Raw genomic sequence first — 15,655 nt, forward strand, 5'->3', positions numbered from 1 at the left:
TGAGAAATAAAGATACTGTAAATAACGGTCAACAGATTTGTTATTGTGACCGCAGTGCACTATCAACTTATGATAGTTTTCCCTTATAATTATGCTTTTGTAGATTTTGAGTAAATAATTTACATGTTTTAGTTAATTTACAAAAACTAAAGTATACTCCTGCATATTGTATGAAATGAAATAAAAAAACGTAAATAGCGTAAAGGCAGTTCTATTTATTCGATAACATTTCTTTTGACTGAATTTCCTCAGTTTTATAACAACCACTTATGTGGCACTATATATAATGAGACCAAAATTCTTGGTTCATGATAAATCTAAATGTTTCCCATGTCACCTAGTGAAGAAATAGCTCGAAGAAATAGCTAGTCACGTTTTATTTATCAACAGAAATAGATCAATTTGGTTCTTATCGTAAGCAGCTTACTTAAGTTAATACTTACTTCAACAATGGGTGTCCTTACAACGCTTGTATCCGTACTTGTAATTCTTCGTAAGTATGACATTTCTTTATCTGTGAAAACTATAATTTATATTTATATGAAATACTTAATGAAAATTTTGTATTGAAAACATATTGGAATTCAATATCATAGAATAAATATGAACGTGAATTACATTGGAAAAATTACAAAACAAAAGGTTCCGTTTATTTATACATTTTCAATTTGCATAAAGGTTGTGTTTTTCTTTTGAATTTATTGTATATCGTATATGACAAATCAAGTAAATTATGTGACAAACAAAAGCAAAGTTCAGATACGTTTTGGAGTTGTGGGAGACGTTTTTTGAGTTTGAAACAGATTCAAGGTTGGATCACATACATCATTGATATTAAACCAATAGCAAATCTGTATAATTTGATAATTTGAAGAGTTTGATTCTGATATTATTTTTTTTTAAATTCGGAAGGCATCTACGTAACCTTAGTCGTTAGGTCATTTTACCTCTCATTTTGTAGTATCTATGTAGTAAGAAGATTTCTTGTAATGCATAAATCATTTTCAATGACATCGATGACAAAACTGCCAATAGCATATCTAGATTAATAAACAAATATATAGGGGACTAACAGAACATAACAGATTTAATGAGAAAGGAAATTACAACTGGTCTTATAATTCAATTTGTGTTTCTAGGTCAGTAATTTAGAACTGCTTATCATTCATTTATATTGCATAACTCATCATAAGATCTTACAGATAAGACTAATGCGAGAGAATGATTTTGTTATGACTATTGTTTTGCTGCTAGACATAAACAGAACTCAAATGTTATACATTTTTTATATAATTTTGTTTTATATTCCGCCGACACCCTCCACTGATCATTCCATGCTGTTCCAACCTATTTCTTGTGTACATTATCGAAATTACATTTTAACAAATCTAACAAAAGTCATTTCTATTAACTTTAATATATGAGGGTGTTAGAATCGAATAGGTCTACTTTTAACAAATCGTACAATCACTTTGTGTGGACAGTGACATATGGTTTTTCTAATTCAGTGCCAACAGCAACATCGCTTTCGTGTGTGGATCAGACATGTGACAGTAGTCATGTATGTATATATGCACAACATTTGTTTTTAAATTACTGAAATAAACATTTCTTAATAAGCTATGCTTAGATTAAATTTGTGCAGGAAACTTGTTACATTCGAGCCTTAGTTTAGTTATTACGTTAGAGCAGAAGCATCGCTATCGTTTTATAACCCTTAGAAATTTCAAAGAATCATTCTCTCCATATAACCTCATTTTTATACTATAAGCTAAGAAATACAGTTGTACACGTTTTAGTTTGCATTGATATAACGGTTGTTATAGAGTGTAGCATTTCATTGAGGAAAGCATAACAATTTGAGAATTTCTTGGGAATATTCTCTACCAATCAAAATTATTGAATATTATGAAAGATTAATGTTATTTGAATAAATGTGAGTGAAAGTTTTGAAAATGATTCTATTAATATGATATATAATGTTTATTTTTTCAAAAGCAAATTCAGTTTCAATTGAATTATTTGTATTTCAATCAAAAGATGCTTATCAAGTTCTACATTTTTCAAATTAATCAATATGTAAGGACTAATTGATACGTTATTATTCCAACAGGTTTGCAAGCTTCAGTTTCATCAAGGAACTTTAGCTAGCCACAACTGTGATAGGCTTCATGCCGTAAGTAGTAAAAATAGGCAACAGTAGTGAACCCCTGTTAAATAGTAAAAAATCGATTAAATGAAAACAAAACAGTGTCACCAACCGAAACCCAGGGAAATATATCAATTATAAGAGGTAAACAACAGAACAACAGAAACACTGAATAGATCCAGAAACAAATGACAACATTTATAACAGTTTATAACAACTGCCATATTCCTGACTTGGTACAGGACATTTTAAGAAAAAAATGGTAGGTTGCACCTGGTGCAATAGCTAGCCAAACCTCCCGCTTGTATTGCAATGTTAACAATACTGCTCAAATGACAACTTACCTGACAAGAATACATTATGAATAAACTCAAGAACACTCATAACAGAGAAAAACATAAAACAATAACATTATGATACACTACAACATAAACACCAAAGCTTTACACTGGACTTCTTTCGTGAATTTAAAATAGTTTGGAGGTAGACTTTTCCAACAATTTGTCGGCATTCCTATGGGAACAAACTGTACGCCTCTTCTTGTCGACCTCTTCTTATTATTTTCATATGAATCGGAGTTCCTCCAGACACTTGTCAAAAACAAGAGGATCAAAGAAGCCAGATTATTTAATTTCACTTTCAGATATATTGATGATGTTCTTTCCATAAACAATCCGAACTTTTCTGATTCGGTGCCATTAATATATCCCCTAGAACTATCAGAACTAAAGATTAAAGAAACAACAGACACGGCTTCCTCCGTTTCATTTTTAGACTTATATCTCGAATTTGACTTACACAGTCATCTCAGTACCAGAATCTATGACAAACGAGACGATTTTGATTTTGAAATTATAAATTTCCCCAACCTTAGTAGCAATATACCAACTTCACCTGCATATGGGATATATATTTCCCAATTTATTCGATTTTCAAGAGCTTGCAGCTCCTACTCAGACTTTGTAAAACGTCATCAGTGTCTGAGTAGAAAGTTGATGAACCAGGGGTATGTCAAAGAACGTCTCGTCCTTTTTCTAAAAAAGTTCATTGGAAGGTACCAAGACCTTGTTGATAAATATTCCGTATCAACTTCACAAATAATACACGATGGTCTTGATGTATAGATTCTGCGCACTGATGTTGTTTATCATTTTAACAACGTGATTTATAGTTCTTTCATTTGTCTTTGTTCTATTATTAATATTACTTTTACTGTTGAATGGTTTTATGTGATATTCGTTTGACGTGGCTCGGTACTAATACATCTCGTCAATGTGTTTGTATTGGCTTTCATTTTTTGATTGTGTGTTTTGTATATGTGACTTTTTGTATTTCTTTGGAAACTTATAACGTGAATCTGTACTTTAAAAGATCCCGTCAGTATGATATTGTTCTATTTTATGTCATTATGATATATTTCTATTATGAATTATAATATACGTTGAACCACAAACGTCAAAATCATTCAATCGCGTAGTGGAATTAACTATTTGTGGATTCTTATAAATTCTATATATAACTTTTGGACTAGTTTAAATATCGGTCTATATCTGAAATTTATTCTTACATACTTCTGATTTTTTAACCCTGTATGCTAACATTGCCTCGGTAAATTTTAAAATTGTGTGTATGCAGATTGAACGACAAATCTATGTGACGTATAGAATTTTCTGACGTCAGACACACAAATCAATGAATGTGTTTGTAGATAGATGTTTTTGTGTTCTGTTAAATTGTTCTTGTTAAAATTGTTATACGATGATGACTGATATACCCATATTCTGACTATTTTATTTATTGTGTCTGTTTAGTTAGCACATCAATGTAAATATAACGGAAATTGATGAGACTGCCATCAAAGTGAGAGGGTTAGCGCTATAAAACCAGGTTTAATCCACCATTTTCTACATTTGAAAATGCCTGTACCAAGTCAGGAATATGACAGTTCTTGTCCATTCGTTTTTGATGCGTTTTGTTATTTGATTTTGCCATGTGAATATGGACTTTCCGAATTGATTTTCCTTTAAGTTCAGTATTTTTGTGATTTTACAGTACACTACAATAGAATTATAAACTGTGCGTCATAAAAATTTATTTTTCTAGGTTATATCCGCATTATAAAAAAAATCCAGTATAATAACATTTGACGAAATGTGTTTTTACTAATGCATCTCAGAATCGTAATTATTTTCTTATTTTGTTAAAAAAAAAAAAAAAAACGACCAAATAATAGATATGTATTCTTGAATTTGAAATCATAATTCGTATTATAGTTCTTAAGACCTTCAGAATTGTCAGTTAAATGACAGTTGACATGTGTTATCTGTGTATATTTATACGAATAAAACAAGTTAAAAAGGCCACCTAAAGTACGATTTTGAAAACTATGAAAATGCAAGCTTGGACTTTTCTATCAACTGGGAAACATCTATGTATGCGAACGATGCTGGAACTTTTGTAAGCTGACATCTGTTGTCGTAAAGGTTTGTTGTCAACCGGTGCTCATTGCCAATTTCTAGATAAAATTCAAGATATTTGGCAAACTTCTTTGAAAGGTTGTGTCATTTTATAAACAATCTTTTTTTCGTTTTTTTACTGCTTATCTGATACCAATTATTTATTTTTTGACTAAAATCAATGTTTTATTTCACACCTTCAAGCATGGACATCATCCAAAATGCAGTGATCCATTTCCTTCCAACGACCATTGCCATTGTGATGATGAAGCTTGCATGAATCGTTTATGTGAGTTTTTCCTATGACTTTCATCTTTGGAAAAAGATTGTTCCTATGTGCGTTCATAAATGGAAGACGCCTTAAAACAAAGGGTAGAAAAAATGTGATACACACAAATATATATTATATTGACCTAAAACGGTACTTAGATCTAAATCGATTCTGAATAATGAAATAACGATTATAAAAAATGTTCAGACTTTAAAATCTTAATTTTTTCTACTTATGGGGTTGTATAAAAACCCTGTCAGGTCATTTTAATTCTGTGTTTTATTAGATTTATTTATGCTTTGTATTCATCATATAATTATGAAAAAAAAGATGTGGTATGATTGTCAATGCCCTTTTCAGCTGATTTTTGTAGTTTGTTATTATGTTGTACTGTTGTGACACTGTTTCGTGTTAGGGAGGGTTGGCGCCTTAAAACTACTAGTAGTTTAACCCCACTATATCCGGTCTCCATTCATGATCCTGCTTTCAGTGATCTGCAGTGGTTGTTGTTTGTTGCTGTATGTCATATTTGGTTTTTATTTATTGTTTTGTAAATAAATCAGGCCGTATGATGGTCGGACGGAAAAAAAGACACATTGAGCTACAAATTATTTACAAGTGATTCAAGGGATTATCGTAAAAGAAGAGGGACGAAAGATACCAAAGGGACAGTCAAACTCATAAATCTAAAACAAACTGACAACGCCATGGCTAAAAATGAAAAAGACAAACAGAAAAACAATAGTACACATGCCACAACATAGAAAACTAAAGAATAAACAACACGAACCCCACCCAAAACTAGGGGTGATCTCAGGTGCTCCGGAAGGGTAAGCAGATCCTGCTCCACATGTGGCACCCGTAACTTTACTTCTGTGGATTGTAAACTCGATCACAAATTACTCGATAGTAACGATGAGGGTAATTGTAAATTTGAAACTTTCTATCGTTAATTATTGTTTTAATATGCAACACCAAAACAATTTATGACCTATGAACAGATGCATTGATGACAACTGCTGCAACTATTGATATGACCACTGCCGACCCGATGGTAAACCCAACTGCAGCACCTACACAAGGTAAAATTCAAAAATGCTGATTTATCTCATTATTACACTTGTATGTATTAACCAACTAAGTAGATTGTAGTTTAAATGCACTTTTGTAACGAACATTGGAACAGTACGTATAATGGAACAATAAGGAATTATTTATGAATCGTGATGGTTAAACCAGTCATTGCAAAAACTCCGCAAAATGATGTTGTCTTCTTTGGCATCTTAGCTTTGTGTTCCAAACGTTATCACCAGTCAATTTCAGGCTTATTGTACGCCAATTTGAGGACAGATGAATTCCAATAAAGTACAGAGAGAATCATATACTACTATTGTGCATGTGTGTGTGGGGGGAGGGGGGGAATAAACAAAGTGTTGGTCAAGTGCAATAGCAAACAGACCGGACTCTTACGATGAAAGTGGAACAATGCATTATTCAATATTTCAATATACAAATAAGATGTGGTGTGATTGTCAAAATGCAACTGAGACCAAAGGACAAGGATGTTAACTAAAGTCACAGTACGGCTGTCAAAAATACGCAAAGTCATTAAATTTTTCGGTTGTATGATGACGATGGAAGTTTTTAACGACCTTGCCTGGTTATACAGCCCTTGCACGGTCGGTGGTTGTATGATATCAAAATTCATTTGCATTTATACTGTGTTAATTTGTCATTTTAAAAGTTCCATTCTTTTATTTTTACACGAAACCTAAATCTGCAAGTGTTCAAATTTGAGGACAGATCAATTAAAAAAATCCGTCTATTACATCTATTTTTCAAAATACAATTCCTGTCAAGGTGAAATGTAACCGGATTTTGTTTTATATTAATAAACACTGGAGATGCAATATTGTCTTCCATCAAAATAAGATAATTTTAATGAAAAGTAATTTTGAAATATGTTCTCTTCTAACTGTTAAGTAGTTTTTTTTCAAGCTGTTGAATTCATTGAATACTAAGTAAAGAATTTGAAAAGATGAAAAGTCAATTGTTATTATTTAAGCATCCGTAAAAACCACAGCAGCCCAACCACCTGTTACAACAATGGTACCACAAACTTCTCAACCTGTTGTCACAACAATGGCACCTGTAACTATGGCTCCGACAACTCAAGGTAAATATGTGTGTCACACATTTTCTACTTTTATTGATACATATATGTATTTTTAAAACAATCTAAAGTGGGATGACAAAAACTTATAATTACTTTTATCTTTCTACTGCGGTATCTTTGGTCCAAACTTACGTAATATTTTATCATGAAGTACTTTTGTTTAAAACGTATGTTATCTTCTCACATAGGAACATATTTGATGGCTCACTTAAAATCGTGCATAGCAATATAAAAAAGAAGATGTGTTCAATGAGACAACTCTTCACAAAAGACCAAATGCCACAAAAAGTAATTACTATATGACAATGTACGGCTTTCAACAATGATCAGATTTTATTTATCAAACTGTAACAGAGATGTGACGCTCAAGGCCAGATTCCGCGTTAAACAGAATTAAACCATTGATATGGTCATTTATTATAAATTTACTGGTATAACATTATTGAAATGTGCAAAAACGCTCAGTAATTCTACTTCTGGGTTTGTCTTAGTTGTATTTAGCCAAGCTTTTTCGGATTTTTTTGTTTTGTTTTTTTAATTTATTTTCAATGTTGTTATGCTTTGGATTTTGTTTGTTTGTATTCTTGTCTTTCAGTTTTTCTTATGTGCTTTGTCTATGTGCCATTTTGATTTTCTTTGTTGACATATTTGTTTGTTTTTATAGTGGTTAAGATTATAATACAATGCTGACTACTTGACCCCCATTTTGTTATTTAACCTTTCAGTATATCTGTTTTGTTTGTTCACACATTGTTGTCAATATAATGAAATTATGCGACTGTCATAAAAGTTATAGATTTAGCTAGCTAAAATAAAACAGAATTATGCCACCATTTTCTACATAAGAAAATGCTTGTACTAATTCCGGAATATGACAGTTGTTTCCCAATTTGTTTTGTGTTTGACCATAAGATGAGGAATTTTCCTATTCGAATTTGTGTTTGAGTTAGATATTTTTGTTACTTCACTTTCCACTGTGTTGAAAATTATTTGTTTATTTTATTAAATCTATCGACTGTATCTTACAAATAATACAAAACGTACAATGATTATGTTGATGGTGTTTTAGCTACAACGGCATTGGTATGCATGGACCAGGATAAAAGATGTAACGATGCAATTTACCAGCAAATCTTATGTCAATCTGTCGACAATAAGGATTACGCAATTCGAACATGTCCAAAGTCATGCAATTTATGTAACGAGTTCTTCGGTAAGTAACGCATTTACCTAAATAATTCATCGACCTTTTTTTTTTAGGTATTATCATAGGAAAATATCCTAAAGTGTTTAAAAGACAGCTTTTCAAAAACTAAATCAACTAAATTATTCATTCATCGTTATTGTTAATAAATAAAGGCAACACTGTAAATAAAATTTTCTATACAGGACAACTTCAGGTACGATTTAAGACCGTTTTGATTCTAAATTGAAATGACTACTAAAAATATTTTAACCTCTATTAAAAAACTGCCATTTTAGTTGAAAAATATTATTTTCATTGGTATTGCAGTCTTTATGTTTCTAACATAAAACAATTGTTTTGTTAATTTGGTACGTGGTCCAATATTGTCGCCGTCGAGTTAAGTCACCAGGAGTTACTTAACTTTTAGATATTTGAAATAAAACATATATTTACCAGGATCATAAAACACATATTGGAATGATTTAATTCGATAATTATATTGTTACGTGAATGCCTAAGAATCTTATTTGAAACTGTAAATATACAGAAAGTATAACGTCCTATTCATAACACTTAAATACATGGCGGAAGGTATGCTGTTAATGAGAAAATGGGAATCCTTAAATCGTCAAATTTGTCATAAATCATGATGTTACTGGAATGGAAAACAATATATGAAGTAGACGTTCAACTTTTAGTTGTACCCTAAAATTACAAACCACTAATATACAAGTCATTAAGAAACGTTATATTATCTCAATTTTTGATAATTTATTCAAAATTTCGAGAAAAATACAAAATTATTACAAATAAACTCATCATAGATACCAGGACTAAATTTTATATATACGCCAGACGTGCGTTTCGTCTACAAAAGACTCATCAGTGACGCTCGAATCCAAAAAGTAAAAAAAAAAGCCAAATAAAGTACGAAGTTGAAGACCATTGAGATTCAAAATTCCTAAAAGTGTTGCCAAATACAGCTAACCTAATCTATGCCTGAGGAAGAAAAGCCTTGGTATTTCAAAAAATTCAAAATTTTGTAAACAATTAATTTATAAATATAACAATATCAATGATAATTCATGTCAGCACAAAAAGTGCTGACTACTGGGCTTGTGATACCCTCGGGGAAATAAATCTCCACCAGCAGTGGCATCGACCTAGTGGTTGTAAATAAACTCATCATAGATACCAGGACAAAATTTTATATATACGCCAGACGCGCGTTTCGTTTACAAAAGACTCTTCAGTGACGCTCGAATCCAAAAAGTTAAAAAAAAAAACCAAAAAAAAAAAAAAAAAAAGGCAAATAAAGTACGAAGTTGAAGACCATTGAGATCCCAAATTCCTAAAAGTGTTGCCAATACAGCTAACCTAATCTATGCCGGAGGTAGAAAAGCCTTAGTATTTCAAAAAATTCATATATGCAATGATTGAGACTTAAAAGACAAATTATGACTTTGACAGTCCTATTCCTGTGCACCTGTGTGCCGTTAAGCGCATACTTAAGCGTTTACAGCACCTAGCTTTGATAAAGCTTAAACCAATGATAAAGGTCGTCGTGAAGGTATAGAGATGAAAAGAAAATTACAAAAGCTGCTTGTTTGCCTTCGCCAAGTTCGTGTAAATAATAAATATTAGTGTGATACAAGTATACTATATTAATAAAACAAGCAGAACAATCGACGGGGCATTCAGAACTCATTTGTGAAATACACATAAAACCATAATAAGTTTTGACTTGCATGTTTCAATGCTAGCACTTTTTATGCCAGAGGTTTAACCAGAACTGTTAAATGGTGTTGAATATTTGCATCCTTAATTGCTTTTATGAGAATATGTCGTCTTTTTTCATAATTGTAGTACAACACAACTACTTTTGATAATATGTAATGTATATATATATATGTATATTAATAATTTGTAGCTCTGAAATCGAGTACAACACCTGTACCTGTTGTCACAAAGACAGGTAACTATATGTATATTTATATAATATCCAATAAGTAATACTACCTATTAAGAGATGACAGAGAGGTATGATAATTTAATATCGTTTTCAACCATAACAAAATATTGAGATGCCGTATGCTTGCCAATATGATATCATAAAGATGTGAACCGTTATATGTCACATAACGGCCTTCAACAATAAGCAACTATTTCACCTGTAAAGGCTCCAGGATCATAAAATGTAATTCAATTGTAAAGAGAAATCCAAAAGCTTATTTGGCTTGTTAAAATAAAAAGCAGATGTGGTATAATTGCAAATAAAACAACTCTCCACAAGAAACCGAATGACACAGAAATTAACAACTATAGGTCATCGTACGGCCTTCATCAATGAGTAAAGTCCATACCGCTTATGGCTATAAAAGCTTAAGCTAATGTTAAATTTTTCAAATGCGTTATACTATAATGATACTTATAGTATGGGCGCAAATCGTTGTATGTATCTAATATTTCTTTATACTATTCACGTGTACATTTCAATAAAACAAAAACAAAAAGAAATTAAAACAATAACGACGACAATGAACATATGAAATGAATCTTTAGAGACGCTCGATCGAGGCAAAGTTATTGAAAACAAAAATTATAATGTTTACTTTGACGAGATGTAAAGGAAACTCTTCCTTTATCGCATGACGTCACAGCAGTCCAAGCAAAAGAGATGTAATGACATTAAATTAGCGTAGCAAGTGGTAAAGCATGTAATTATACACCTGGAAAAAAGTATTGCAACACTTATTAAAAAACAATGTAAACTTCCATGATTGTAGAATGTGTATAATTTGGGTTTTACCAAATACTTTTAATCCGTTTATGGTTTGAAATTGAATTTGTGTTATAGGCTTACATTTCATGCAAACTTAAGAATAGAGAGACACATCATTAGAGCTCATTGCAGAACCAATGTTTTGGAAAAATTTAGTCGTGCAAAATTTGTATTTTTTGTGAAAAGTGCCAAAAACTGTTTTCGGGCAGCTGTTCTGTCCTCTCCATGTAGGATTAATTTTGGATGAAAAGTAAGTTAATGCCATGAATTCAATTTTAAACCATAAATGGATTACAAGTATTTAGTAGAACCTAAATTATACACATTCTAGAATCATGTCATTTGCATTGTTTTGAATGAAAGTGTTGCAATACTTGTTCGGTGTGTAAAGAATTTTAATTCTTTTCAAAGGTTCTCTGGATCCGGCTTTCGGGTAAGTAAACCAACATTCTTTCAAAATTAAGATTTAACTGTGCTCACATCTAACTCTATGAAACTCACAATATAAAAGAACATTTAATTCGCATAATAACATTTAAACACAAACACAAAGAACATAATGCTTAAATCGAGGGTTTTGATTGTAGTCATGTATGCAGCGTTTTGTTGCATCACATTAATTTTTTTTAGCATCACATGATAGTTGTCTGGAATTTAAAAATTGGTAAGTGAGTGATAGGTAGGATGCAGGTTGTTTTAATGTATTCAAAATGTTGCCACCGTTACATCCAAAGAAATGGAAACACTAGTTAGCATGTAATTTATCATACGTTAAAGTATTAAATGTTATGTTTTGACAAGTACGTATTGATATTTTTCAAACTGCTGAAACATTCAAGAAAATATAGGAAAATATTAAGAAATATGCCACCCAGTATTTTTCATAAAACATTTAAACGATAATAAAAGACGGGCGAAGGATGAAAGGTACTCATGAGTCGTAAATAACATGACAACACTATTGCTTAAATAGAACAGACAAACAATAGTATACAAAACACAACATAGAAAACTAAAGTATGAGCAACACAAACTCCACCTAAAGCTGAGAGTGTTCACTTGTCCTTCTGAATGGTACGCAGTTTCTTTCTGCTCTACATGCAGCGTCTGTCGTGTTGCCCTTATTAGTATAGATCAAGTATTATGCTTAATTCGGAAGATCCGAAAGGGAACTGGAATATATTCGATATCATCTGTCAAATTATCTTTTTAATATAATTCTTTTATTTATTTCAGATAAGAAAACGAACTTCACATACTAGCTTTTGTGGAAATAAACAAAATATGTAGATTTCTTTGTTGATGAAAATGCAATATGTACCGATATCGAAACTGGTCTTCTTTTTAAAAATATACATAAAAGTCGGGCATTATTGATGTGTTAAATAAAGGTTTTACAGCGGCAGTAGATTAGACATTGACCTCAATGCAAAAAGTTCTTTATCAGCATTTTAATCAGCCTAATCATTCCATCGTTTCTATGACAGTTCGCATTGTCGAAAAAAATATACCACAGGATTAACAATTCTCATCGACAAATGGGAACTGCCACAGCATATGGTTGCAATGACAAAATTGATGGTATATGTATTTTATCATGTCCTTCGTGTAGGTCGGTGAATGTATTGAATATTTTCAACTCTACTCCTCAACGAAGATTGCAGTCATTGTCATCGTAATTATACATCATACTCTGCATGATGTCTCTATTAATGAATTACTCCCATTTGTAAAAAAACACCGTTACGTAATCTTCACATTCTCACGAAACTTTATTTATTATCTCTTTCAAAACTTCATTCTCTGTTCAATATATGTTTGGAAATCACTCTTACCAACCTTCATTCAAACCAATACAAACTTACAGGTATCATTTCGGATATTGCAAGTCACAGACTTTTCAAACCAGTTTGCATTGGAAAAGATTAAAAAGAGAAAAGAAATTTTCTAAAAAAACCTCCTTTGTCATAAAGGTCTCGACGACGTCAACTTAAACAATATCCTTCATCATAGATTATTTCAAAGATCAGTCTGTACCAATAATTTCTTATACCTATACCAAACCAATTAATGCATCTAAAATTTTCAATACAAACACGTTTTGCAGGATCTCAGCATTGACGACTTCATGTCTAAACCTCCTGATTGCACTTGCGCTAATTCGCATGTAATACGGCTGGTCACGTTATTATCGGTTACCTCAACAATGTCAATAACACTTCTCTTCGAAATATGTTATCCAAAGGTCCGAAATATCGTGAACCTAAATCCATCAATTGGAAATACAACTTCAAAATACTGATGAAGTCAGTCAAGGATTATGTCAGGCAATGGACTAAGCACGAGAAGGAAGACGTAGCTACTCTTTCCGAATTGATTAAGGCTGTGAGGTCGTTGATACAAATCACAATTAAGAAACTAAATGGGTCTATCAATACCCATGCAACGTCAATCTTTAAAGACCAAAAATTTCAAAACACTTGTCCTACCTCCATGACAAATATGTTGTTGTCCCCGTAGATAAAACTTCAAGCAACATCGTTTTTGTGTGTAAAACTCATTACATAAACTGCTTGATAAATGAATTATGTATTGACAATTCACTTGGAAACTCAACATATACTCTCACGACACTAGATTTATTCCCCCGAGGGTATCACCAGCCCAGTAGTCAGCACTTCTGTGTTGACTTGAGTTATCATTGATATGTTCATAATAATAAATTAACAGTTAACAAAACTTAGAATTTTTGGAATACTAACGCTGTTCTACCTCAGGAATAGATTACCTTAGCTGTTTTTGGCAAAAGTTTTAGGAATTTTTGGTCCTCGATGCTCTTCAACTTTGTAATTTATTTGGCCTTTTAAACATTTTTTGATTCGAGCGTCACTGATGAGTCTTTTGTAGATGAAATGCGCGTCTGGCGTAAGTGTTAAGGGAATATGTTTGGTAAGGTCAAAATCTTAGTTTAAAGATGATGAATTTTCCAGGCTGTAGTCCCGATCCAATCACCATGCAGGATACTCCGGAATATGAAACGACAAAAGAAATAGTTAGCTCATGCATAATAACAATAATAACATACTTAGTTATGAGACAATTTATGTACATCAAAGAAAAATTTCAGAACCAATCTCTGTTTACCCATTATTTACAAAGTTTTGTACATAGTTGTATTCGTAAATTAAGTCATCTATATTCATTGGTTATTTTAAAAGGTAAAATGATTAAATGTGTTGAGAAGAAAGAAAAACAAGGAAGGCAAATAATGAAAATTGGTCGTTGATAAATGATGAAAGTACAAAGATTCGTACATGAAAATATGAAATAGAACATTGAAGAATTTAAAATGTAATATCATTTGGAAGTTAAAGTTCAGGCGGTTTATATTCATTAAACTGTGAAGGATTAAAAGAAATGCCTCTGTTTATATGAGAACCATCAAATAATGCCTAAAATTTTAACTAACAAAAGATATAAGTACAAAATGTACATAAATTAAACATCTGATAGAAAAGTTGTATAAATGTGAAAGTTTGGCATTGTGCGCTGCAGCGATTATTTTAATTTTAAGTTGAAATCAATATGTAAATTTCCCTTAACATTTTTTTCCATTTCTCAATTGTGTTTTATGTCGTATAACATTTTATTTTTACTTCAAAAGATTTACAGTTTCTCAGCACATGCTAAACTTTCGTAGTTTTGATGATAAATCTAACGTTCGGTGTTTTGCATTTTTCATTTTCATTTTATTTGTTTTGCAACATTATGTTACGTACGATACAATGTGTATACTTACTGCAATTGGGTCAACATAGTATTAATGAAACAAAATTAGGACATTATTTGCAAACAATTTGCTTCAATTTGAAGTACTACATGCCTTCAAATAGTTACCAAAGGTACCAGGATTATAATTAAGTACGCCATACGCGTGTTTCGTCTACATAAGACTCATCAGTGACGTTCATATCAAAATATTTATTACGCCAAACAAGTAAAACGTTGAAGAGCATTGAGGAGCCAAACAAGTACGAAAATGAGCGATTTATGTTGTTACGTTAATGTAATTTTTCAATTTTATTTTTTTACCTTACTATATCAATTACTAGTTTCGAGTTTCAAAGATCGTTAAACTAATGTCGCCAAAGGCTATCAATGTTTGATATTCCATAAACATCAATATGTCTGTAGTTCGAAAATGGCATATACCATGCTAACTATGAAATCGTTATACATAATTCGTTTGTGGTAATCAACGTATATTTGTTATAAATACAGGTTGCAAGAAAGTAAACGATACGATGATTCCGAAAGCCTTGTATCAAATAAACTCATCATATGTATGTGCCTGTCCCAAGTCAGGAGCCTGTAATTCAGTGGTTGTCGTTTGTTTATGTGTTACATATTTATTTTTTCGTTCATTTTTTTTAAATAAATAAGGCCGTTAGTTTTCTCGTTTGAATTGTTTAACATTGTCATTTCGGGGCCTGTTATAGCTGACAATGCGGTATGACTTTGCTCATTGTTGAAAGCCGTACGGTGACCTATAGTTGTTAATTGCTGAGTCATTTTGGTCTCTTGTTGAGAGTAGTCTCATTGGCAATCATAACTCATCTTCTTTTTTTTATAGAA

General features: G+C 31.6%; 1 protein-coding gene across 1 annotated transcript; it reads left to right on the forward strand.

Moving 5' to 3' along the window:
- The first annotated feature begins 342 nt into the window (after nt 1–342).
- LOC139511373 (uncharacterized) lies at nt 343–12,311 on the forward strand. Its single transcript, XM_071298039.1, has 10 exons — nt 343–493; nt 1,509–1,561; nt 2,114–2,176; nt 4,810–4,894; nt 5,878–5,958; nt 6,942–7,052; nt 8,122–8,265; nt 10,169–10,213; nt 11,432–11,453; nt 12,257–12,311. Exons 1-10 carry the CDS (start codon nt 451–453, stop codon nt 12,258–12,260), a joined length of 651 nt encoding a protein of 216 aa, XP_071154140.1. The 5' UTR covers nt 343–450; the 3' UTR covers nt 12,261–12,311.
- Nucleotides 12,312–15,655: the final 3,344 nt, after the last annotated feature.

The sequence above is a fragment of the Mytilus edulis genome, chromosome 2 (genome assembly GCF_963676685.1).
Source record: "Mytilus edulis chromosome 2, xbMytEdul2.2, whole genome shotgun sequence".
Lineage (NCBI taxonomy): Eukaryota > Metazoa > Mollusca > Bivalvia > Mytilida > Mytilidae > Mytilus > Mytilus edulis.

Excerpts from the sequence above, each read along its gene's own strand:
- LOC139511373 (XM_071298039.1), top strand. The coding sequence starts at position 451 with ATGGGTGTCCTTACAACGCTTGTATCCGTACTTGTAATTCTTC. Across the intron at positions 1,562-2,113 it reads AGACATGTGACAGTAGTCAT|GTTTGCAAGCTTCAGTTTCA; the intron begins GTATGTATATAT and ends TTATTCCAACAG. Across the intron at positions 8,266-10,168 it reads TTTATGTAACGAGTTCTTCG|CTCTGAAATCGAGTACAACA; the intron begins GTAAGTAACGCA and ends AATAATTTGTAG.